This window comes from Corvus brachyrhynchos, unplaced genomic scaffold, assembly GCF_000691975.1.
Source record: "Corvus brachyrhynchos isolate BGI_N302 unplaced genomic scaffold, ASM69197v1 scaffold89, whole genome shotgun sequence".
Classification (NCBI taxonomy): Eukaryota; Metazoa; Chordata; class Aves; order Passeriformes; family Corvidae; genus Corvus; species Corvus brachyrhynchos.
In genome coordinates, this window is record NW_008246063.1 from 1,205,388 (window position 1) to 1,229,877 (window position 24,490).

Genomic DNA, 24,490 nt, shown 5'->3' on the forward strand with positions numbered 1-24,490 from the left:
CCACCACCCACATCCTCGAGCAGCCCTTTGTTGGCTCAGCAGGGAGCTCAGGGTGACTTGATGAGACACGAACGTCTCCACCGGGGAGAGCTGGAGTTACTCACCGCCTCACAAGGGACATGAGAGCTGAGTTCCTCTGCTGCTCACAGTCAGTCAGCTCAAATCAGATCTGAGAGACAGAGCTCGTGGCACAAAGGGATCAGCAAGCCATTTACTGCAGTGGATGTCCCAGATACAGTAATGAGGGTTATGATCAAACTGAGCTTGGAGAATGGCACGTCCTAGGACATATGTGCCAGCAAATGAATCCCTGTCATTACCTGATCTGCCCAAATCTGAGCTTTCCTGCCTCTCACACTGCTGTCAGTAAAGATTTTTGAGTAGTGAGCAAGAATTTTCACTCTGGACTCACTCACTCCTCTTAACGGTCTCTCCAGCTCCTGTGTTGAACCCCCTCCAGCTGTGCTGCTGCACGAGTGAGGAGTGTGGATGCATTATCAGAGAATAACCTTGACTTGCTCACCCTTGGCTCACATCCAGAGCAGCAGCAGATGCCCCAGCCATGACCAGAGCACAGCCCAGTGTTTTCACCTCCACAAATGGAGCATCATGGAGGTGACAGCACCTTCAGAAGATGGAATGGAGACTTTTTCCAAGAGACAACTTATTATTAAAATCAACCCACTTTTGTATTTGCTCATCCTGGTGTCAAATCAGAGCCCTTCCGCTCAGCTGAGGAGTGACCCCACCTTTGCACCTTGGCAGCAAAGGGTGAACTCTGGTTCTTCCTTGATTTAGGCTGAAAAAATTCAGTATTAGGCAGACAGGAAATGGAGTGATCGGTGTGATGGATAGAGGCATCCTCAGGGCACAACCTATTTTATCACTGAAGCACTGGAAACCTACACTGGCCCACCAGAGATATTTTCTCTGTGCCACCCACCTGCCTCCTTCAATGCTAGACATTCCCTCTCTTTCTAGAGTAAATGCCAGGGTGTCATCATTTGTGAGATGATTCTTTTCCTAGTAGAGAAGTGACTCCATGACCAGACTTTAATCATACCAACCACTGGAATATTTATTGATTATTACAACTAACTCTAGCCAGTCTTGCTAAGAACCATCATCACAACAGCTCAGGGAGTGCTGGTGCTCCGCACTGTACATCTGCTTGCTAAAAAATGCCAATTGCTCTCAAGATCTGAGTCAGAATAAAGGAAGAAAAGAATAGGAGGGTGAAAATCACGTGCAAAAATGCCTTGACTTCTTCAAGGTCATGGGCAGATGCAGGATCAGAACTTAGGCTCTCCTACAAGGTTCTGGACCAGCATCCTTAGACTCCTCTCATCACAAGACTAAGCTAAATTGGGTGCTGAGCCCATGTCACGCAGTACAGATGACACACTCCAAAGATAAAACTAATTTCAGCATGCTGCGCCATAAGAAAACACCCACATGGAATGAAGTTTAAACTAACATTATTTTTCTTCTTTTTTTGGCAAGAATACATAAGTGGCAAGACCAGATGTTTCATGAATTCATGCATTCTATTGGCTTGTTTGCCTTCCATAAAAGCAAAAATCGAGAGCAGAAATGTGCAATCAATATTTGGGTTTTTCAGCCCAGAAGTATTGGGCAAGGTGGCTGGTCCAGACTTTCCTTCTGTTTTACTTTGCCAAAAACATCATCTAGAACAATGAATTCACTTTCCAGGTACAGCCAAAGATTTTCTTCAGCCCCAAACACTCATAGCTCTGAAGGGCCCTTGATCACGGGATCATAGAATGGTTTGAGCTGGGAGGGACCTTCAAGATCATCTCATTCCAACCCCCTGCCATGGGCAGGGACACCTTCTGCTATCCCAGGTTGCTCCAAGCCCCGTCCAACCCGGCCTTGAACACTTCCAGGGATGGGGAGTCCACAACTTCTTGGGGCAACTTGTGCCAGGGCCTCACCACCCTTAAAGCAAGGAATTTCTTCCCAAAATTTAATCTAAGTCCACCCTCCTCCTACTTAAGGCCATTCCCCCTTGTGCCATCACTACAAGCCCTTGTGAAAAGTCCCTCTTCAGCTTTCTTGACAGCTGGATAATTGCAGGTCTGCCTCTATCTCCAGCTGTGCATCCTCTGGATGCAGCCCACTGACCTCCTCTGTCCACAGCAGAACCTGAAGGGATCAGGCCCTCCAAGATTCCTATTTGTTTACATCCTGCTCCACCATCCTAAGGAGCCTGTGGTTGGGGAGACCCCACTGGCTAAATGACCCACAGCTCTCATTTCTGTGTATCTTTCTAATGTTCATTGAAGGAACATATTAAGCTTTTTATTTCTTAGTTCCCTTCAAGAACAAACAACAGGAAAAAAAAAATGTGTTGTGCCTCAGGCAGTCTTTTTTATTACCTTATATAGAGTTCATGCAATAAAGTCCATTAATTAAAACATGAATATTTAAAACAGCTTTCAAGAATGACAGCCTTATCTCACCAGAGGGAAGAAGAAAGAATAGGGGGGAAAAAAGGGGGGAAAAAAAAGTGGTAAAACACAAGAAAGGCAGGAGATAGTTCATTTTGCCAGAGGAGCATTCAATGATTTAATTGCTGAATTAATGCTTTGTCCCCAGGTAACACTGGATGTTCATTTGCAGCGGGAGGATCAGGATGGAAAAAGGTGGGGAGGGAAGGAGTGGGGGTGAAGGCGAATACTTGGAGTTTTAATTAAAACATGAGGTAGACAAAGTTGTCACTTCTGTGAGTGCTGCCTTCCGAAGCGAAGGCTTCCTTGGTGGAATGGTCCTCGAAAGCAGAATGGCCACAATTATTCACTGCACCGAGGCAGCTCATGGCAGAACCGGACAGGGAGAGGCAGCTCAGCATCGCAACACCCGCCTTGGAGGGACTTCGCTCCTCAAAAACACATCCAAGGGTCTTGGTGTGAGGGGAAACCGGCCCCAGGGTGGAAAAATGGAGACAGGAATGGGAAATATGGGAGTCAGGAGTATATTTCAAACCCTGCACGGGGCTTGTGCACAGGTACCACACCTGAGCTGGAATGTGGGGAAGGAAGGAGTTGAGGAGCAGCCAAAAGTCTCCAAAACCACAACTCTCCAGTAAAAGCCCCCAAAAAACCAGTGTGAATGCTGCAGGGGTAGGTGCTGCAAGATCTCCCTTTGACAAGCCACACGTCAGGGAGTGGAGAGAGCTTTGGGGAACAGCAGGTGGTCCCTAGGAGTGGTTCAAACCACCAGCCAAGCACAAGCTGGACTTAAAGCAGATTAAAAGCATTTTATGGTGCAGAAGTCTGTGCTGGCTTTGCTGTGGAGGGCAGGGCAGGGGGATGCATGTCCCTCACTCTTTTGGGATTTGGGGACAGCTTTGGCTGACTGCAGCCTCAAAGCAAGTCCTTTGTTCCCTCAGAACACCAAGCCGTGCGGGTTGTCCTTTCCCACCAAGTTCTGAGGCACTCTGGGGAATCCCTCAGTGTGCTTTGGCTCTGGGCGGAGTAACAGAATTTCTACTTTCATGGGAAGGATCCCACAAGTGTAAACAAATCCATCTCCTCCTGAAATGCACCGGGAGGCACAGATCGGCCTCATGGCACATTTTGGGAGAAGCAGGGAAAGGTTGAAGGATGAGTCAGCCTCCTGTTCCTGCAGTGAGTTTGCACACTGCGGGTCTCCACGGACTCTCTCCCTTGACTGGGAAGCAGCACATCCATCCTGGGTCTGTGTGTATGGGATGTTGGGGCTTCCCACGGGGGTCTCAGCACTGGGATTTGTTCATAGGTGTGTTGGAAGAGACTTTAAAAACTGTTTAGTCCCAACCTCTGCCATGGGCAGGGACACCTCCCACCATCCCAGGTTGCTCCAAGCCCCCTCCAACCTGGCCTCAGATACTTCCAGGGATGGGGCAGCCACAGCTTCCCTGGAAAACATGAGCCAGGGCCTCCCCACCCTCACAGGGAAGAATTTCTTCCTAATATCCAATCTAAACCTTCCCTGCTTCATCTTAGGACCATTCCTCCTTGTCCTATCACTACATGCTCTTGCAAAAAAGTCCCTCTCCAGCTCTCCTGGAGCCCCTTTAGGCCCTGGAAGGGGCTCTGAGGTCTCCCTGGAGCCTTCTCTTCTCCAGGCTGGACATTGCCAGCTCTCCCAGCCCGGCTCCACATTCCCCTGTGTGTGCACATCCACACATCAGACCCAGCTGTGTGCCCGTGCCTCTGGCTCTCCGGACATTCGTGACTGGAGATGTGCCCTGGGGCAACTCTGTGCTTCAACCATTCCCTCCTCCACCACCTCTTCCCTTATTTTATTTTCCTTCTGTGGTACTAAAAGCATTTATTTGAGTGCTCAGTGCCTGCCCTGGCTCACTGAGAGGAGTTCTGATCCAGAGAGAGAAGGTGCAAGACAAACACTCCTCCACAAACCTTTGAAGTCTCCAGACCTATTTATGGCATTTCTCTAAGACCTTCTGCTCATCCAGGCCCTCTCCAGAGAGCAGGACCCACTCCAGCTGGGTGACCCAGCTCACCCAGTACATATTGGAAAGTCTAAATCTCCTCCTGTGCTGCTCTTGGCATTTTTTTGTTTGCTCCTCATAGTTCTCTTTGCCTCCTTCACCCAGCACAAGAACATCCCCAACTCCAGGAGAGAAGTGCAACCCCAAAGCCAGACTAACCCAGTGGGACCATGAGGGAGGGGCTCCAGGACACCTGATAAAACACTGGCCCAGGTTTTCATTCCAGGCAGAACCCCAAGAAAAGGAGATTTCTGGGTTTATCTGTCTGATTTATATTCCTTCAACCACTGTTTGAGGGCAGCCTCACCCCAAGGATGCTCAGTCTGTGAAGGTTTCTGGTGAGTGTGAGCTCAGCCTAAGTGATCTCACTCACCAAAATAATACCTAGTACGGCAGTTAACTGGTTTACCTGGCCCACCATCCAATCCAGGCCAGAAATACTCCAGATATCTTATGTTATGTCCAGAAAAAGCCCCAGGAGGGTGCTGGTAACAGGACAATCCCAAAGGCATTGCTGAAAAATTAAGGTTATGAAGGATTTGGATACGAGCAGCAATGAGAGGAGTTATCACAGGAGAGGAACATGGGACTTCACATGGTAGGAAATTTCATCCTTCCCAGTCATCACAGAGCTCTGTTTTTAAGAAGGGACGCTCTAGTGCCAAGCTGGGGGCCAATCCAGCAGGCTCAGGAGTGGGGATGGTTGGTCATGGTGTTTAAAGGCTTGGAAAAGCTTCAACTCTTCTCTTCCTCTGCCCTGAAGCAAGCAAAAGGCAACAGATTATGCCAAGATAAAACTCACACTGAACATTCCACCAGCTCCAGTGACAACAGGCTAGAACATGGCACTGCTGAGCTGGGACAGGGACACCAGGGCTGGCAGCAGGGAAGGGACTGGGCAGAGGGGAAATATGGTGAATCTGCTGAGCCAGGAAAGCCATCCCTGCCCTGGCAGTGGGTGGAATCCAACGTGGCTCTCCCACAAGGTCTGTTTTCTCCTTGATGATTCCTCAGCTGTGGTGGGCCCATGGAGGCAGCTGGTTGAACTGCCCAAAGAGGCCTCCCGGGCTCCTCCATGGCCCAAAAGCAGAGAAGCACAAAAAGCAGTCTCCTTAACTACTTCTGTATGGTTACCTGGGGACTCTCCTGGTCCCTGCATCTTCTCTTCTTCATCAAGTGCCCCCCCAGCAACCCAGACATCCCCCTGAGCAGCTCCTCTGCTGTCTTCTGTCGGCCTTCCTCTTACAAACATCACTGGTCTCAGGTCACAGCACCACTCGTTGATCTTAGCTGACCCTAAAGAGGATGCTCAGAGGGCTGGAGCACCTCTCCTATGAAAACAGGCTGGGAGAGTTGGGATTCTTCAGCCTGGAGAAGAGAAGGCTACAAGTTGCCCAGAGAACTGGTGGATGCCCCATCCCTGAAAGTGTCCAAGGCCAGGTTGGCTGGGATTCTGAGACACCTGGTCTAGTGGAAGATGTCCCTGCCCGTGGCAGGGGGCTGGGATGAGATGATGATGTTTAAGGTCCCTTCCAACCCAAACCTTTCCATGATTCTATGAATTCCTGCCAAGCAGGACATTAAAATGAAAAATAAACAACTAAACCCAGCAAACTAAACAATGGAGAAAGAAAGGGTATGAAAGGGAGAGGATTTTGTGGGCAGAAATTGTCATCAGTCAATTTACTTATGATCCTTTGACTGACCCTTGCTAAAAGGGTAGAAGACAAGTGTTGAATAAAACCAGCTGTGAACAGCAGCTCTGGCACATCTTCCTGGGTGTTTTAAGATCCAGCTGCCAAAAGGGTGCCCATTATGATCTTTCCCAGCATGTCCACAACTGGAATTCTGGTGCAAACACCTCTTTAATCCAGGGCTGTAGAGATTATTTAGTCCCAGTCCCAGGTTAATGGGTATCAAGAGCAAGCTGGTACCATCCAGAACTGCTGCCATCAAGCACAACTACCCAGAGAACTGGTGGCTGCCCCACCCCTGGAAGTGTTCAAAGCCAGGTTGGATGGGGCTTGGAGCAACTGGAATAGCGGAAGGTGTCCCTGCCCATGGCAGGGGTTTGGAATGAGATATCTTGAAAATCCTCTCCAACCCAACCCACTCTGATTCTGTGATCCTCATGGACTGGAACTGTTCATGGAGACTGGAGTGTCTGGCATCTCCCTACACCAGGACAATCCTGCCTGTGGGTACATTCACATGCACAGCATCCCTGACTTTTGGCCTGGTTGCCTCACAGGGCACTAATTCTAAAGCCATGAAGCTCTGTGCACACTTGAACTGCTTCCTTGCCCTCCTGAACTCTGGGCTGGACACTTATGGAGGTCTAATGGCCAACCTGAACCTGTCCTGGTCATCCATCCCCATGGCACATGCCCTCCAATGCCTTTCCTCCACACCTCTACTTCTGACCAGAGTTGGTAGGAATGGGATTCTGTTGACAGTCTTGGTCACAAGTTTAGTTAAGTTATGGGAAGGGGATACGAAAACTAACCCTCAGTTTCATCCGGCAGGCACTTGGGATACAGACCTGCAATGAAATGCACACAGATCACTGGATAAAGCCTTCCATGAGGACGGGTTTAATCTGGGAGAGAAGATTAAACAGGGACATGTGGTGGAATCACCGTTCCCCTTGTCCTATCTTGGCCTCCAGTAGATCCTGAAGCAGAATCTTAGGGTAGGTCGTTTTCTGATCAGTCTTGGGGTCTTAACAAAAGCTGAGGGGCCAAAACCTTGCATCTTGGTCCTTCAGACTTCAGATTCAGGAGAAGAACCAGAAAAATAGTGTCAGCACCCCTGCTCCCAGCTGTTTCTCCTGTTTCAGTGCCATACACTGAATTTTATCACCTTTCTCTGGTTTGGGCACCCTCAAAACAAATATACCCGAACTCTTGTCCTCAAAACAAACAAGTAGGGAAGTGTCAGCTTCCAAATCCCAAAATCCAGACTGGCAGAGACCAGGGTATCCCCCTCTTCATCCAGGCAAGGCGACAAAGCCAGAGACTTGCACCAGTAATTGCATCCCTGCCTCAGGACACAGGGAAGGATCAGACTCCTCAAAGTGCCCCAGAAACAGCGGGATAAAGCAGCCACGCTGACAGGGCAGCCCAGTTTCTTCGGGAAGCTGGAGCTGCAGCTTTCACAGCCTCCAGGTCCCTTCTTTACAGCTTCTAAACACCGGGCAGATCCCAAGTCAGTAACTGTTTGTTTAATGACACGGACCGCTCAAGACCTATTGAGAGCATTCAGCTTAATGAGGTGTGTGGCAATTATCGCTCTATTGAAACTCGAGCCAGGGAACACAAAGAAATATATTTAAACTCAACAGATCTGCAGTTCTGGTGTGCTAAAGGACGTCCTTTCCCAGCCTGGCTGTCTCACCGCGCTGAAGGATAAAAGATGGGATTTCAGTATCGGATTGTTGTCTGCAAGAAGAGAGTGTGCCAAAAGGAGATTCAGCGGCTGGAGGTGACATTGGCAGAGCCACTCCAGGGACACGCAGTTGCTGAGTCCTCCCCAGGATGCTTGCTGAGAATTCCAAACCAGTTGTCTAACCTGTTTATCCCGGGCTTGCTCCAGGACTGTCCTGGGGAACGAGGGACTTGCAGGAGATAGAATCAACACCCGTAGATGCTGTCAAAATTTCACTGATTGTAAGAATGGGAAGATATGGGAAAAGAGATGAAGCTACAGTGGTGTTGGTGATGCTCTGGAAGTGCCACCGAAACCGTGGAAAAAAACAAAAAACTCTCCAACAGCATTTTTAGTGTTGGAGAATCGAGGCATTACTTTATTCTGGCCAGGATGTTGTTCTGGCCAGGATGTGCAACAGAAATCATTTCATCCACACATAGCTGGGTTGTGCAGAGAAAATCATTCAATTGCACAGGAATTTTAGTTGATTTTTCACATACTTATACAGTCAAAACTCATAGAAATTTATTGGTTCAATGCTCATTGGTCCCAAGTAGTGCAGTTCTTAGTATTTGGGTTCATATTGGATACAGATTTCTTTGCCTCTGATGCTAATTAGGTTCTCATTCTTGGGTTCTTTTATCTCTCTCTTTCCAGACCAGGGGTCTCAGACCATGCCAGGGGTGATCTTTGGAGTTCTTTAATGGTGGTTTATGGTTGTCATCTTTTGTGTATCTTCTCTGCTACCCCCAGTCTGTTGAGATGTTCAGCTCATCAGACCTCGCCTGGTGGAACAGTTCCCTGAAAAGAAACTTCAACTCCTTTCCCCCAGGGCAAAAGCGAACAAAATTGACTAAAGTTACATTAAAAATTTTAAACTTTGTATCATTTCCAACAGAAGGTTGGAAAGAACCCTAAAGATTGATGCATTCCAACCCCCTGCCACAGACAGGGACACCTTCCTCTAGGCCAGGTTGCTCAGGGTCCCATCCATCCTGGCCTTGAGCACGTCCAGGGATGGGGAGTCCACAACTTCTCTGGGAAATAAGTGCATTTAGTGCTAAATAAGAGCATTTAGTGCTGAAAATGACACAGAGTCCTTCTCCCCCCCTGGATCTGCTGAATCTCGCAGGCAGCTTGGCTAGACATCATCTCTGCTGAGTCATGGCTCTACCCAAAGTCTTTTGCACCTGGATAGAGGAAGCCAGCAGTGAAAAGGGGAAAACTCCCTTTAAAGGAAACCTGAAGGAATCCCAGAGCTCTATCAGCTGTGAGAGCTGGGATCCACCAGGTCGGAGCTCAGTGCCAAGGAAATCCAGAGAGTTAAGACGCCGCACAGGTGAATCAAACAGCTAAAAATCTCCATGGATCCAGTTCCTCTTACAGAAAATATTTTCCATTTTTCAGCCTGCTCCCATTACCTAAATATATCAGATATTCAGGATGGATGGTGAAAAGGGCCAGATATTTGGGATAAGTGGTGAAAATGGACAGGAATCCCTCTGTGCACCCTCCCTTTGAAGTGTCAGCACCATCACCCTCATTTTCTGCAGTTGTAGATGGAAAACTACTCTGGAGATGTGATGATTTTGACTCTGGTGTTGGTGTTTCCCTGCACCTTAATTTCACCTTGTACTCCCATACAAAACATTTTGGGGTGACTGCTATGGAACCTGAATACGAGAGGATGTTAAAAAATTGAAAATTAAAAAAAAGAGAGAGAGAAAAAAAGGGCAAACTGAAAAGCTGAGCCTTTCACCGGGCTGCCACTCATTAAATTACCCGTAAAAGTCCCCGTCGCAATAATGGGAGTAGCTGCCTGTGAAACTCCCTCGGCAACCGGATGTAAATTCCACCTTTGGTCTCCCTGCGACAACGACAGCGCATTGAGCCGGTAATTGCTGATGTTTCTGCGTTGTGATCATGTCCACAAGCTGTTGGGTTCACAGTGGAACTGATCGCTTTGCTCTGCTCGTTTTTCTCCACCCCATCTCCGTACAGACACACGCGGGGCTGGATTTAGTGCTGAAAGCAGCCGGTACACGGGGAATTTCTGCCCTGGCACTTCACAGTGCTGCTGCGTGCTCACAGCACTCCGGCACTCCTGTGCTCATGCCTAATTCTCCCTGGGGTCCCGTGATGGGATGGACGTGTGGGAATGCTTCCAACTGCACCAGGGGAGCTGTGGGCTGGACATTAAGAAGGCTTTGTTTACTGAGAGGGTGGTCAAAAATCAGAACAGGTTGTTTAGAGAGCTGGTCGATGTCCCATCCCTATCAGTGCTTAAGAAGTATTTGGACAATGCCCTTATTTAAACTTTTGGTCAGGCAGTGGGACTAGATAAACATTGCAGGTCTTTTCCAACTGAAAATACTCCTATTCTATTCTATTCCATTCCATTCCATTCCATTCCATTCCATTCCATTCCATTCCATTCCATTCCATTCCATTCCATTCCATTCCATTCCATTCCATTCCATTCCCTTCCATTCCATCTGCAAGGTCTTTGACAATCCCAGAGAACAGTGGGGCAGGCAGGGCTCATGCAGGTCAGAGAGATCTGAGTGTTTAAACTGAGCCAGAACACCCCGTTCCAGCGCCCAGGGAGGAGCTCCCCACATTTGCCTCATCCATAAGCACCCTGTGACCACAGGCAAGAGGGACATTCCTGCCAGGAGCTGCCCATATGGGTGCAGTGGGGATTCGCTGCAGGTGACAAGGTGACCTCTTTGCCACATGCCAGGCTCTGTTCTACCTCCTCCTCCTCCTCCAGGAACTGGGAAGGAGTATCAGGTCTTGTCAGCTGCTGAAATTTGGACTAAAGCTGGGGGGGATGTCAGGTGAAATCTCCAATGATTTCAGCAGTTTACACAGGAAAATTTTACACATGAGCAGAAATCAGTGCTTCCTTGCCCCGTGTTTTGCTGTTGATCTCTCACCCCATACAACCTCCGCTCTCAGGGATGTCCAGATCAGACAACAGGGACAAACACAGGTGGAGAAGCGAGGAGCTGGAATGCTGCACACCTTCCAGAGAGGCAGTGAAAATGCACTCACCCAAATCCCTTTGCTGTTTCATTGGCAAATCCAAACCCGAGGCCAAACCAAAGCCAAACACCTCTGTCTGCAAGCTCAGCTGCTCAGGCCTGGGGGATTCTTGCTGGAGGAAGAGCGAGTGTGTCATAAAGAGCTGAAGATGTCAAGGAGAGGTTTGAGATCTGCCCCTGGGCAATTACTCACAGCTCTTTATCAATCTCTGGAGCTTTCATGGCCACTAAAGCCCATCTCAAACCTAGTAATGACTTATCAGGTTATCTCTGCCCTGGGAGAGATTGGAGATTTGAGGTGAGGGGAGCTGTGCCACCCAAGATGATTTCTGCAGCAGGGAGGGTGGGAATTGATTCATTTCTGTGCCTCTGGTTCCTCTTCCACACCATGGACCCCATTCAGGAGCCACTCAGCCACAAATCCAGGCAGAAGCTCAGCCCTCCTGAGGAGACCAAAGCATGTTTTTACCAAAGAGCTGTCCAAAAATGAAGTGAAACTTCCCAACAACAAGAGAGGTTTGGAGGGTGTGTCCTGCAGTGAGAGATTTATGGACTCCAGCTTACTTAATGCAGCAGAGGTTAAGAAGGAATTTGTTCTTGGGCCTCTCCAAACAGAGATCAGACACTCTGAGACATCTTAATCAAGGTTACAGAGGTGGAAAAGCATCTAAAAGTGGAAGATGAAACACCACGAACAAAACAGAAATGATGAGCATGTGTGAGGAAGGGGGATTTGATTTTGTTCAGAGCAATGAGGATGGCAAAAGAAGGGAAAATTTAGCAGGAAAGGCAGGAAAAATCCTCAGCGCTTCAGTCTAGCATTATAAAAACCCCTCCAGCCCTGGAGCCACCTGATTTATCATGAAACAAATAATATATTTTCGGGACACTTTTAGCCTTGATTTACAGTCAGCATCCTGGATCCCCCTAAGATGGAACAAGAAGAGCAAAAGGACCAGAGAATGATGTTTGCCTCTTTGGGCCACCGAAATGTGACAGCACTGCAATGGCCTTCCAGGAACAGCTCACGTGGAGACAAGACTAATTAGACATTCATTAAGTGCCTAACTCAGCACAGCACTTAAGCACACATTTAACCTTCTCTCATTACAGGGTCACATCGTCATCCCTTTTAAAGCTCCAGCTCCGATTACAGAAGCCAGCTGACATTTGGGAGGGTCACAAGCATTTTCAGACCCCGAAGAACCAATACCCAGCACTTCAGGAGGTTTTCCCTTCTTCAGTCTCCTGCTCTTGCACCACAAACTTATTCAAGAAATACCAATTTGCATACCAAAACCAGGATTTACATCTAAACACAGGCACCTACAAACAAACCTCTGCCTTCTTCCCACATTTCCTGAGTCAGCCAAGGGAGATCTGATAGCGGCCAGTTATCAACAGTTCCCCTGTTGAATTGTCTTCTCCTGGAAAACAATCCCAGTTCAAGCCTCCCTGGAGTAGCAGCTGGAGGCAGCTGCCCAAGATTTCAAAGCATGTCCTGCTGATCACCAGGACAAGCTCCTTGTGCAGGAAGACCAAAATATCTGAGGGATAACCTGAGGGATTCTTCTGCAACCCACCACTGCCTGCTGTACCCTCTGAAATATCTGTGTGGGACAGTGAGCACAAAGAGCATCTCACTAAACCTGGGAAGCAAATTTGGAGCAGTTTCTCCTTCCTCCAGACACTGAAGAACAGGTGCTGCAGATAAGACAGGGTCACTTTGGCAGAGTTTCTTTGGGAAGTCCCTCAATAAATGGTCATCAATTTCCCTGTGCACCCGAACTAGGTGTAAAATCACTGGCCATGAGTGCAAACAGTCTGTCAGTTATGTTTTCTTGAGTGTCCCTGTAGTTCTGGAGCTCTTGTTGTCCCTATAGTTCTGGATCCTCTTGGAGCGAAGCTTTTCACAGGGATCTCACCCACAGACCGTGAGCCAAAGCACAGCTGTGTGCCAAGGCAACACCTCGTTGTAGATTTGCACCCATCCATTTGCTTTGGAAATACCCAAGGAATAAAAAGGCACATTAGGGAAAGTCAAGTTTCATATTTCAGGATGGTATCTGGGTATCTGGCAATTCAAAGGGTGGTTTGAGTTGGAAGGGACCTCAAAGATCATCTCATTCCAACCCCTGCCATGGAATTCCAAATTCCTTTTTGTGCCTTTAAAGTCATCAGAGTAGATTAGTACAACTCACACATGCCCACTTGTTCCAAGATGAAAGTGTTAAGACAGGCCCAGAAACAACAAATGACTCAGAAAGCAGCAGGGAGGGAAAAATAGCGATGATAATAAAAAAAAATAAAAAGGCTTGTTGGAAAAAAACCTGCTACAAATACAATCAGAACAGCAACGAGTGCAATAACCAGCATCAGCACTTGGAAATCAGGAACCCTATCAAAATATTCCACCCACAAAATGCTGTTAAGGGATTGCTGACTCCCTGTCCAAATTGGATCTCGCCTCCATCTTCCTGATCAAGCCTTTGCATAAATCAAAACAGACACAGTGACAGACAGAGCAGCACATGGAGAGCCCGGGCACCCTGCAAGCATCGTTGCTGTGTGGATGGCATCCCACCAGCACAGACGATAATTCCCTGTCTTCAATATGGAGCAGATGTGAGCAGCCAGCAGAAAAATTATCTCCACTCTACAAATATTTGACACCCAAAAAGGATTTTGATTCAGCCACCCTTGAGCCTCTTTCATATTTACTTTGTGGGAACATTCGGGCACTCGAGCTGGACTAGGAGAGATCCCTACAAAAGCCAATATTAAGCTTGAATGCTTCAGGATTTGCTGAAAATCTTATTTCAAATTTCACCTTTGGTTGCAGTGAGAAAGGTCACACTGCTTGGGTGGAATGCATAAATCACCCAATCAGCAAATTCCAGGCATGACACATGACTGAACTCCGAGGAGGCTCCTCACGAGCTGTTCACACAGGAGAAAAGGGCATTGCAAAAAAAAAAAAAAAAAAAAAACTAAACCCAAATCTGGGGAGTCTTGTGTTCGTGGCCAGGGAAGGAGGCACGGCTGAAGAACTAATTTGCAGGATTTATGGCTCGGCTGTGCCTTCATGTATTGATTCACAGATCAGCGAGGAACAAAATCTCCTGCAAAATACACTGACGAAAGCACGAGTACCTGATCATATCCTAATCTCTCAGCTAATGCCAGGTGCAGGCTGCAGGAAAATCACTCTGCACAGCCTGGATCTGTGCCCAGCCACCTCCTTCCTACTGCAAGCTAATCTGGCCTCTTCCCCTCAACCCTGAGAAATTCCACCCTCAGCTGGGGTGGAAAAGTCAGGAAGGATCCCCAAATTCGTGACCCAGACAGATGTCAACTTTCTGCTGGTGGCAGAGGACATTTCAGTCCAGCACCTGAAGAAGATGAGATCTTGGGGTGAGGGTCAGCTGTGGGTCTGAGGCTCACGGAACTGGAAGCTCCATTCCCTGACACCTGGATTCCTATTTAGCATCACACCTCTGCTTTACGTAACCTGCATGCTGGCAGGTGGGGTGGGAGCTGAGAATAAACACCCCAGAGCAGACCTGACACAGGTAGTGAGAAAAAAGCTTCACTTTCCGACCCCCCGAGTCCCTTCTGTCTGCTTTTTCCCTGGCTGTGTCAGGTCTCTGGAAGGAGCACTTCCCTCCCCAGACCAAGATCAGACCTCAGGACCATCCCACCTTGATTCACAGACCTTTTTGTCATGCCTCTCCCACCTCCCCGTCCCTTCCCAGCCCACACCATACTCAAGACCTCAATCAAAACCCAGTGACATATCTGAGGAACAAGCCACAGCAAAGGCACCAAGCAATCCCCTGGAAGCAGCGTGGTGAGTTTTCTTCCTGAAAGCCTCCAGAAGGAAAACGAAGCTGAGAACAAAACGAGAGTGCCTTCTGTTGCCATCCCCGCGAAACAGACCCAGGAATTAAGTTTTCCCTAGAAATTAAAGTGGTTGATAGGGCTGCTGAGAGCAGCCTGCCTCGGGAGGTACCTTGGATCCTGCCTTTTCTAGGACATCTGTAATTATGTTGGAAAACTGCTCAGCCTCAGGTAAGAAGCTCCCCCTCAGCAGCTCGGAGGCTGCAGGAGTAAAACAAGCAATGAACAAACCCCGAGGATGAACAAAACAACTTGGGGAGTATTTAGGGGCAGCTGATTTTCAATTCCAGTCGCAGGCTCATAAAGAGCCTTGGAGGGTTCTCTGACCTGCCTGCTGATTGGGAAATGAGGTTTCCACGCCAGGCATCCACAGATACGGACACAGAGGTGACGGGGACAGTGTGAGACCTGTGAGAGGAGAGCCCAACCAGCCCTCCCTCCCCAGCACCCCCCGCCACCCTCCACTCACCCGGGAACTCCGCTCCATTGCTGTCCTTAGGGCTGCTCACGCAGTTCTCCAGGTAAATTCCATCCTTGTAGCAATCTTCCTTCTTCCTGGTGAACCCCAGGATCTCGCTGGCCTGATCCAGGACCTCCCCTCCCGAGCAGGAGCACGGGGTCTGCATGATGCCACACGGGTGGGAGCTGCTGCTGATGGCCAAGCAGGCATCCAGCCACTTGCAGAGCATCTGGCAGGCGGCTTTGCTGGGGTTCCTGTTGCCCACCACCAGATATTCCACCGAGAAGTCCCTCTCCTGAGCCTTGGTGGGCTTCCACCGCATGGGCCAGGTGTCCACGCCCGGCGGGGCCGTCTGCTTCATCTGCAGGAATTGTTTGTTGGACTGGAGGAAGGCAAAGCGGGTGGAGCCATCGCAGAGCTTCAACACATCGTCAAAGCTCTCCATGCCCAGGTAGGTGCGGGTGGACTCCAGGAAGGAGTCGAACTGGTAGGTGCGGATGTGCTGGTGGTCACATACGCCGGAGGGTTTGAGGATCTTCATGTACAAAGTGTACCTGCGAGGGTCGGGGTTCTGGATAATCCAAGAGCAGAGAGAGGAGTTCAGTGGGAAGACGGCGAAGGAGGAGAAATACCCAAAGAATTTCCCTTGGACCAAAGTGGTGCAGGGAGTTTGTGCCAGGTCCAGAGCGACCACGGTCCACACAAAGTAGAGTGGCGATACCAAAAGCAGGTTCAGGGCGGATCCAATGCTCCTCATCCTAGGTCTCTGGTCCTCTGGAACTCAAAGTAAATGTCAAGCAGGTGCCAGATCCTGGACATAACAGGGACCAGCTTAGAGGAAAAGCAGAGTTTAAGAGGCTCTGGATCTGAAATCAAGCCGATCCTCCCATGTCTGGATTTGAGCTCCCTCCTGTGGCCATAAACAACACCTGGAAAAAACAGGGAAGGGAAGGAGGAGGGGAGAGAAAGAGAAGAGATTTGGGATTTGGGGTTTTTGGCGGTGTTTTGTTGTTGTTGTTTTTATTAACCCTTCACAAGGCTGAGAACCCACACAGCACTCCCAGTCCCAGCACTTCTCACGGGGGGAAGATGCAGCCCCACATCACCATTCCCGCACTTGGTTTGGGGGTGATCCCATCCTTGGGGTGTCCTAACCCCCAGGAGGGGCCCAACGGTGACTGACCCGGGGTGAACACAGCTGTGACCTGCTGTCCTTCCCAGTGCCCTCTGCCCATGCAGATCCCTCTGCTGAGCCAGCAGAGCCTTGGCTGTGAATTTTAACCATCTCCCCAAAGAAAACAGGATTGGTCTCTGGGTTAGGGAGTCTCCAGCTCTCTCCATCCCAAGTGAGCCAGGATGCTGGTTCAACTCAGATTTCAGGATGCACCTGGGGAGGGTGGGCTGGAGGTCAGCATGGCCAGCTAGGCTCTGCCTCCTCTCTTCCCTCTGCCAGCAGTTGGTTTTTAGCTTCTTTATGTCTCTCCTTTTCTCTCTCCCTTCCACCAGAGCAGTGCAGGGAAGGGAGCTGTTGTTCAGGAACCCAGCACTGGTGTAACCCTGAGGCCAGGCAGAATAATGGATGGAGCTGTACGCCCAGCACACGAGCAAAAAAAGGGCCAAAGAGGCAGATTTTATGTCTTCCCACACCAGGCAGCCACCCCTCCTTCCACCCCTGAGTGCAGGACACCCCAAAGCCTGTGGTGCTGTAGCCAGGCTCAGAGCATCTGCAGAGAGTGAGAGCCCTCTGTGCCAGTCCCAGGGTCTCCTTCAGCCCCCAAAACCCTTCATCCAGAGTAGAATCCACCCTGCAATACCCTAAGGACGCATTCCCTGCAACCCTCTCTAGCCCAGATTCCTCCTTCAGCCCAGAGCCCTGTTCCCCCTCCATGACAAAGAGGATCCTCTGCACTCGTGTAAATCTCCCTCTTTCTTACCCCAACAAAAGACTCTCCTACATCCCCTTCCCTCCATCTCCTCTCTTTGCAGGAGAGAAGAGAGAAAGGAAAACAGGATCAGTAGCAGGACTTTCCTCATCATGGACTCCCATCCGTGTCCACCCCCAGGTTTGGGGACGGGCACTGATAACAGCTGCAGGAGGGGCAGACCCCCGGAGAGTAGGGCAGGATTTCTCCACTGCTGATCACACAGCCATGGGGCCTTTTCGTTCCCACTTTCCAACCTTTTTCCCTTCCTCCCCTCTCAGCTCACCCCAGGTAGAGAAAATCAGGAGTTTCCTCTTGGATGAGGCTTGCCCTGCCCCTGCAGCACTCGCTGCCTCCAAAACAGCGCTGCCGCCCCATTTCCAAAGGACAAAGGGGAACCTGGGAGGAAGATTTCCTCCTATCAAGTCAGAAAACTGCCGTGATTTCAGGAGACTTCGCAGTTCATAGTGAAGCAGGTGCTCAAGGCCCCTGCATTGAAATGCAAACAGCCCAGTTCCTGAGGGCAAAACATTACCCTGGGCTGCAACCCACAAATAATTCCGATGTGTTTCCCCACGATTAGGGTGGCACTTCGAGGAAGGAATTAGGGTGAAAGTCTATGGAGAGGGGCATCTACATCCAGGGGAGAGGGAAAACACGTCTTCATTGCACCTCCAGCCCCCGTGTCCCCACTGCTGTCCCCACTGCTGCCATCTCCCACCCCATGCCAGGCTCTGCCTTCCCAGACTGCAAACAGAGGGACCTTCCACCACAGCCGTACAAATTCCCAGCAAATCCACAGTTCAGGCAGCCAAACCCAGCCCCAGGAGAGACTGAAAAATAGGAGATGAGAAGCCCACAGACCATCCTGTGCATCTGGGAAGAGATGAGAAGCTAAATGCACCTCCACGTTCACTCAGGTTCTCTCCCTGCTCTATATCAAAGAGTTGTCTCTGCATCTTCTTTCTCCTGCCAAAACCTTTTCTTTTGGGCAGGAAAGGGTTGGGGAACTCAAAAGTCAGACCTGCTATTTGCAAACTGTGTTTCATCCCAGATTCAAATCACTGCAGCCCCTGCCAGCAGGTTCCTGAGTGTGTGTTAGACCTGACACTAATCAGCATGGAGTCCAAATGCATTTGGACTTAAATTTTTTACAAGTCAGATCCCCACTCCTGGCTGCTTTGCAGTCTACAAAGCTTGACAGTGCAAATCTCCCCTTGCCAGGCTCCTGCCTGCCTCTGGAGCCAGAATTCAGGAGTGAAAAGGGGATGCAAACCTGGTCTTGCTTGCAAAGAATAGAACAGGGATCTACCAAACATCTTATAAATTTCCTGATTAGCAGGAGGGGCTGCCTAGATAGGACTGTGAATGCCCTAAATATCAGATTTGGGAGCTGAAAGGCTCTTGCTTTAGCTGACCCTCTGAAAGGGGCCACTGGGTCTCTTAGGACAGTGCTGGAACAGCTCATTCTGTTTGCAAATCCAAAGTCTACCCGACCTTGACCCTGATGAGCGAGCCAGGGATCACAGAATTACGGAATATATTGAGTCAGAAGGGACCCACAAGGATCACAGAATCACAGAGTGGGTTGGGTTGGAAGGGACCTTAAAGATCATTTTGTCCAAAGCGCTGCCACAGGCAGGGACACCTCCCATCATCCCAGGTTGCTCCAAGCCCTGTCCAACCTGGCCTTGAACTCTTCCAGGGATGGGGAATCCGGAATCTCTCTGAACAACCTGTGCCAAGGCCTCCCCACCCTCCGAGTAAAGAATTTCTTCCTGATATCCCATCTAAACCTGCCCTCTGCTAGTGGGAAGCCAATTCCCCTTATTCTGTCACTCCCTGCTCTTGTAAATAATATCTCCATCTTTCTTGTCATCTTAACCTCTGGTCCAGACCAGAAACTTGCCTTTCCTGGTTGGAAGCAGGAGCTAGCAGTGCCTCCATAGCAACCAGATGATGAGGAGACAGGGTTTGTTTTGAAATCCAGTTCCTAATGGTGACTTCAGTGCCTGGGATTCAGCCCAGGCCTCCTGCTCTCCACAAACTCAATTTTTCTCACACTGACCACAGACCTGCTTCTGTCTGAGGATGTGGTGAGCACAAAACAAATGCCCCCTCACTGCCCCTGTCAGGGAAAAGCACCGTAAAAGCCAACAAATTTTAACCAGACCTGTTATGGTTGTCAGGTCTCACAATTGATTTCCCCTCAGTGCAGTCACATCTGGCAGGTTTCCCCATAAAGAGCATAAACATTTTTTTTTCCTCTTTCAACTAATCCCTGCTGAAGTGGGAATCTTTACTCAGAGCAGGAGTGGATGGGCAAAACCCCCTCCACACCTGGATCTTTGGCTCGACAGGTGTTGGACCTGGCAGGGAGGGAAGATGCAACAGGCACCTGAGTGGCTGCTTGATTTCAGCAGAGATCCATCTCCTACACTTCCATCCCCAAAAAAATCCCAAGGGGGACATAAAACCAGAGGCTACAGCCTGCAGCTGGGGAAGTTATTGAAGGAGTGAAAAAACAGATTATTGCAGTGTTGGAGGTCACATTCATATGGCACACAGTCAATTTTGCCCACATTCCCATGGTTTTTGCCACAGTCAGTGTCCAGGTAGCCTGGCTGTTCCTGGAATTTTGAGTGATGGAAGACATCCCTGCCTGGTCCCATCCTTTGGCTCCAACTTGGAGCACACAACACCTCCCCTGCCCTTTCCTTCCATCTCTGCCTGGGAGGTGGGTCTGGCAGAGCAAAGCCTGGGGACAGCTGGTGACATTGGAACACCTTGGGCTTGTTTCTCAAGGACAAACCAAAGGACAAAATTATTGTTGCCCTTGTGTGTGTGTGTGTGTGCCCTTGGCAAAAATGGTTTTTCATCCCAAGAAACTCACAGAAAGAGACTGAAAAGTTTGGTCTGAATGGTCCTTTTGCCTTGGTCACCTTGTGCAGCTGTCAGAGGTGACAAGGAAGGGGATTATGAAGAGCTGTGAGCCACCAGCGAGGCTCCTGCACCCTCACACAACTCAGAACTGCCCTCACGATTTTTTCTACCTCCTTGCTGAGCGTTTGCCATCCCACTCTGGCACCCACTGGATCAGAAACACAACCTGGGACAGCCCTTCACAGCTCAGATCAAAACCAGGCAAGGACTAAATCACAGGTTACATCTGGGCTGCCCAGGGGATTTAGGCATCCAGTTTGCACTGGTCCCAGTGAATTTTGGAGCCCAAGGGGTGTAGGCATACAGTTTGCACTGATCCCAGTGAATTTTGGAGCCTGCAAGCCACAGAATCATCGAATCAGTAAGGCTGGAAAAGATCTCCAAGGTTACTAAGTCCAAGCTTTGACCAGACACCACCATGGTGGGCCCTGTCTTGCTGCGGGAATGATCCAGGTCTGAGCTGGATTTTGCCACCACTCTCGTTGTTCCTGCTTGATTTCTGCACAAATTCTGCCCACCCACAGCTACTCTGGGGAGTCAGGCAGTGTGGGATGTGTGAGCAGGGATCAGGGCATCCCTGATTTTACCCACAACTGCCTTCACCCTCTGCCTGAATAGCCCCACAAGCCGATTCACCCCATCCCAACAAGATCTCCCTGATGGACACCTCCAAACTGGCGTGTCCAGCTCTGCAGCTGTGCCCAGCCCAGGGATTTCAGCTCTGCCTGGGCAGGAGGAGCCTGTGGGATGCCGGCAGTGCTGCCATGTCCTGCTTTCCAAAGTCCCTGCATGGCACAGTCCTCCCACGAGGGAAGGGTGACATCGCTGGTGGAGCAGCCACCACCTTTCCTGGCTGTGCTGGTGGCACTCCTGGAGCAGCAGCCTGGATGTGGCCAATGGAGGGCACTCTTAGACATGAACACAAACACACACACACACAAACACTCCATGGAAAAAGAAAGAAAAAAAAGGGGGAAAAAATGAAGATGACTGCAGAAAGGGCATCCTTGCCCACTGCTGCCTGTAGGACCATTCCCAACACCTGCTCCCTGATCTGTTCCCACCGGTCCAGCAGTTCCAGCTCCCCTTTCTCTGCCCACTGGCTCCAGATGTGCCACTGTCCAAGATTTACTTCCCTCTGCTTTTCCTTCTCCTGACTTTGGTGCACGGCTGACATCCCAGCAGGGTGAAAACAACTCTCATCAAGCGAATCCTCCTTTCCTGGGGCTTCCCATTTCCCTGTAAGAAGGTCCCCAGACATCACACTAAATATCCCTTTTGCCTGAGGCAGAAAAATGCCTGGCCCTGAAAAGCTCGTCCCTTGCCACTCTGAGGAAACACAGGGAAGGAGTTTGTTCTGTCCTTATTCACGAGGAACTGTTAGCAGGGGGAAAAAAAAAAAAAAAAGCTGCAACAGCTTGGAAATTTTGTTTTTGCGAGGGAGCAAAGCAGAGTGGAAATGCCTGGAAAAACACGGTGGCATCTGTGAGCTGACAGCACAGAGAGGAGTCAAGAAGGGCTCAGACCTGGGTGTTGCTCAGCTGCAGTGGCTCTGCTGGGCTGCTGGGCTGCAGGGAGAGGAGTTTACCCTGGAAGGCACCCAGGGAGCTTGGTCAGGTCCTGGAGCAGCACCTCTACCATAAAATCAGTGCTCAAAATCAGGGTTTTTCCTTATTGTTATTTTTTATGGTCCATTTTCCATCCCTGGAAGTGTTCAAGGCCAGGTCAGAGGGCTTTGAGCAAGGGACAGGTGTCCCTGCCCATGGCAGAGGGGGTGAAATTAGATGATATTTAAGGTCCCTTCCAACCCAAACAACTCCATGATTTTCCTAACACAGATTCCTGCACAGATCCCTCACATCCTGGAATATTTGCTCCATCACTGTAGAGACTGATGTGCTACCCCCTGCCTCTCTCTGAGTCTCCTGAGTGCAGAGAAAGCCAAATTTCACCTGTCTGCTGTGCTAATAAATTCTATATATACACACACCAGCATCCTTCATCCCAAATTTCTCCCAGCTCCAAGCGGGAAATGCACTCGCCTTAGGGGTGGACCCCAGCAGATGTGGAACAGCCTGCAGGAACAGCATTAACAGGGTGGGGAATGTTTGATTCTGTGATGGGAATTGGCTTGTGGGGCAGGATCCTGATCCTATTTCAACTGTCAAAGGCTGCAAGAGGGGATTTGGGGAAAGGGAGGGCTGGGAAATGGGAAATATCAGGGAATGGATCATCCTGGGGCTCCCCAAGGGGCTTTCAACCACAATGAGGAAACTCCAAAGCCCCTGAGCTTTGGTTGAACCCTTGCATCTGTGATCTCCTTCAGCATTGGCCAGATGGGGAGACACAGTCAGGGGGAGCCAGAGGCCAGATTTGAATCCTGGCTCCAGGATCTGTGCACACTGTCACTGAAGCATCTCTGCCAATTCATGCTTCAGCTTTCCCACCTGAAAAGATGGATGTGAGAAGAATCTTCTGCTTTCCTTTAGAGCTCCATGATCTGAAGATTTCCAGCTGAGTGCTGGAGATGATGATTCATTTCCAACCAGCCAGGATTTCATCCCAAAAAGAGATTAATTTAAAGACTAAGCATCCCCTTATCTCAATCCACATCTATTTTTGTCCTCAACTTTCCTCTACATGGGTGCAAATCTTTTGGCATTGTCTGTTAGGAGCCCTGACTGGACTTGGAGTTTCTCAAGGACTTTATAGGGCTGGCTTTGATGTCCTTGCACAGCAAAGTCAAGGAGCACGTGGGGGTTCTTGGCAGAAGGTTATTGACGGAGGTCATAATGTTACACCTTACCCTGCCACAGTTTAAGGAAAGCAGATTTAAATCCCAGTTTGAATGGGATTACAGCAAGCCTGTTATGAGTTCCCAGGCATTTCCTCATTCCCAGGGGAATACACAATGCTTCTGATCCTGGTAAGATCAGTCTTTCCTCCATGCCAGCATCACCCATGATCCCTGACTGGCCCCACTCCCACCCATCCCCATCCCCACCAAGAAATACCATGGATTCTACACCAGCAAATCCTAGAAAAATCCCGTTTTCCCTGCTGCCTTGTTCCTGACTGACGGTGCTCCCAGCCAACCCTTTGGGGTCTTTTTCCCTCCATTACCACCCTGCTCCTGGTTGTGAGGGTTACACAAGAGGGCCTCTGAGGGCAAGGTCATCCTAATGAGTGAACAGGAATGCTTCCATCGTTGCTCATTTGAGCTGGGAACCGGGATGGGATTGATTGGGAAACCGTCTGGAGGTTAAAAGCACTGGCATTAGCTGGGGAGATAAGTGGGAGCCCCCCGGGGATAGGGGCTATTTAGGGAGGGGCTTTGTGTGCATGGTGAAGCTCAGCCTTGCACAGGGACATGTGCAGAGGGATGTTTGGCAAAGCTAAAATTGGGCTTTGGGATTCATGGGGTGCATGTCCTGACACTGCTCATTTCTGTGTCCCACCTAAATCACATCCTCAGGCTCATTCTCTGGCCCCTGAGGACGAGAGCCCAGACACAGCTCCTGGTCCTGTGGCTAAACTGCCTGTTCCCAAAGCAGAACAGCCTTCCACAGGGTTTAATGTTCGCTCCTGAGCTGTACCCAGGCATGGTCTGGGGTGGGGATTGTTGGCTGGGGTAAAAACGTCACCAGCAAGCGTCCTGAGATGTGTAAGCAGTGATGGGAAAATGTTTCAGGCCATATTTTAGGAAGAAATTCCTCCCTGTGAGAGTGGGGAGGCCCTGGCACAGGCTGCCCAGAGAAGCTGTGGCTGCCCCATCCCTGGAAGTGTCCAAGGCCAGGTTGGATGGGATTTGGAGCAACCTGGGATAGTGGAAGATGTCCCTGTCCATGACAGGGGGTGGGACTGATGATCTTTGAGGTCCCTTCCAACTCAAGCCTTTCACAATTTGATGATTCCAGATCCTGGCTCTCTGGAGTCACTGATGCAGAGATGGCTACAGAGGACAAAGGAAAAGGAGGTGCCTTGGCCAAGAAACTTGGATCTCTGCTCCTGTCCCACCTGTCCACACACCTGGGATGGAATAACAGCTGGATTTGGAACTTCTCGCGCCCCATGGCACCTCGGAGCTGGGCTGCCCAAGGGAAACCAAAGGAGATGAAGACCCAAACAGCTGGTTTTGCAACGAGCTCTGGGCTAGGATCTGCATGAGCTCAAGTCCTGGTGCTTCTCCCAGTACCAGGAAAGGAGATTTCCACTTTGCTGCTCTCCAGCTCGTAACTGGCTGGGGATGATCAGCAGCAGGAGATGAGCAAAA

General features: G+C 49.8%; 1 protein-coding gene across 5 annotated transcripts in view; it reads right to left on the reverse strand.

Annotated features, from left to right (window-relative positions):
- Window positions 1-24,490, reverse strand: part of LOC103623907 (brain-specific angiogenesis inhibitor 1-like) — a 164,553-nt gene that overhangs the window by 68,726 nt on the left and 71,337 nt on the right. For all 5 annotated transcript variants that reach the window (XM_017746666.1, XM_017746665.1, XM_017746664.1 and 2 more), the window contains exon 2: window positions 15,362-16,281. In XM_017746666.1, the coding sequence (XP_017602155.1) occupies window positions 15,362-16,109 (748 nt within the window). In that variant the 5' untranslated portion in view covers window positions 16,110-16,281. The remainder of the gene's footprint in view (window positions 1-15,361; window positions 16,282-24,490) is intronic.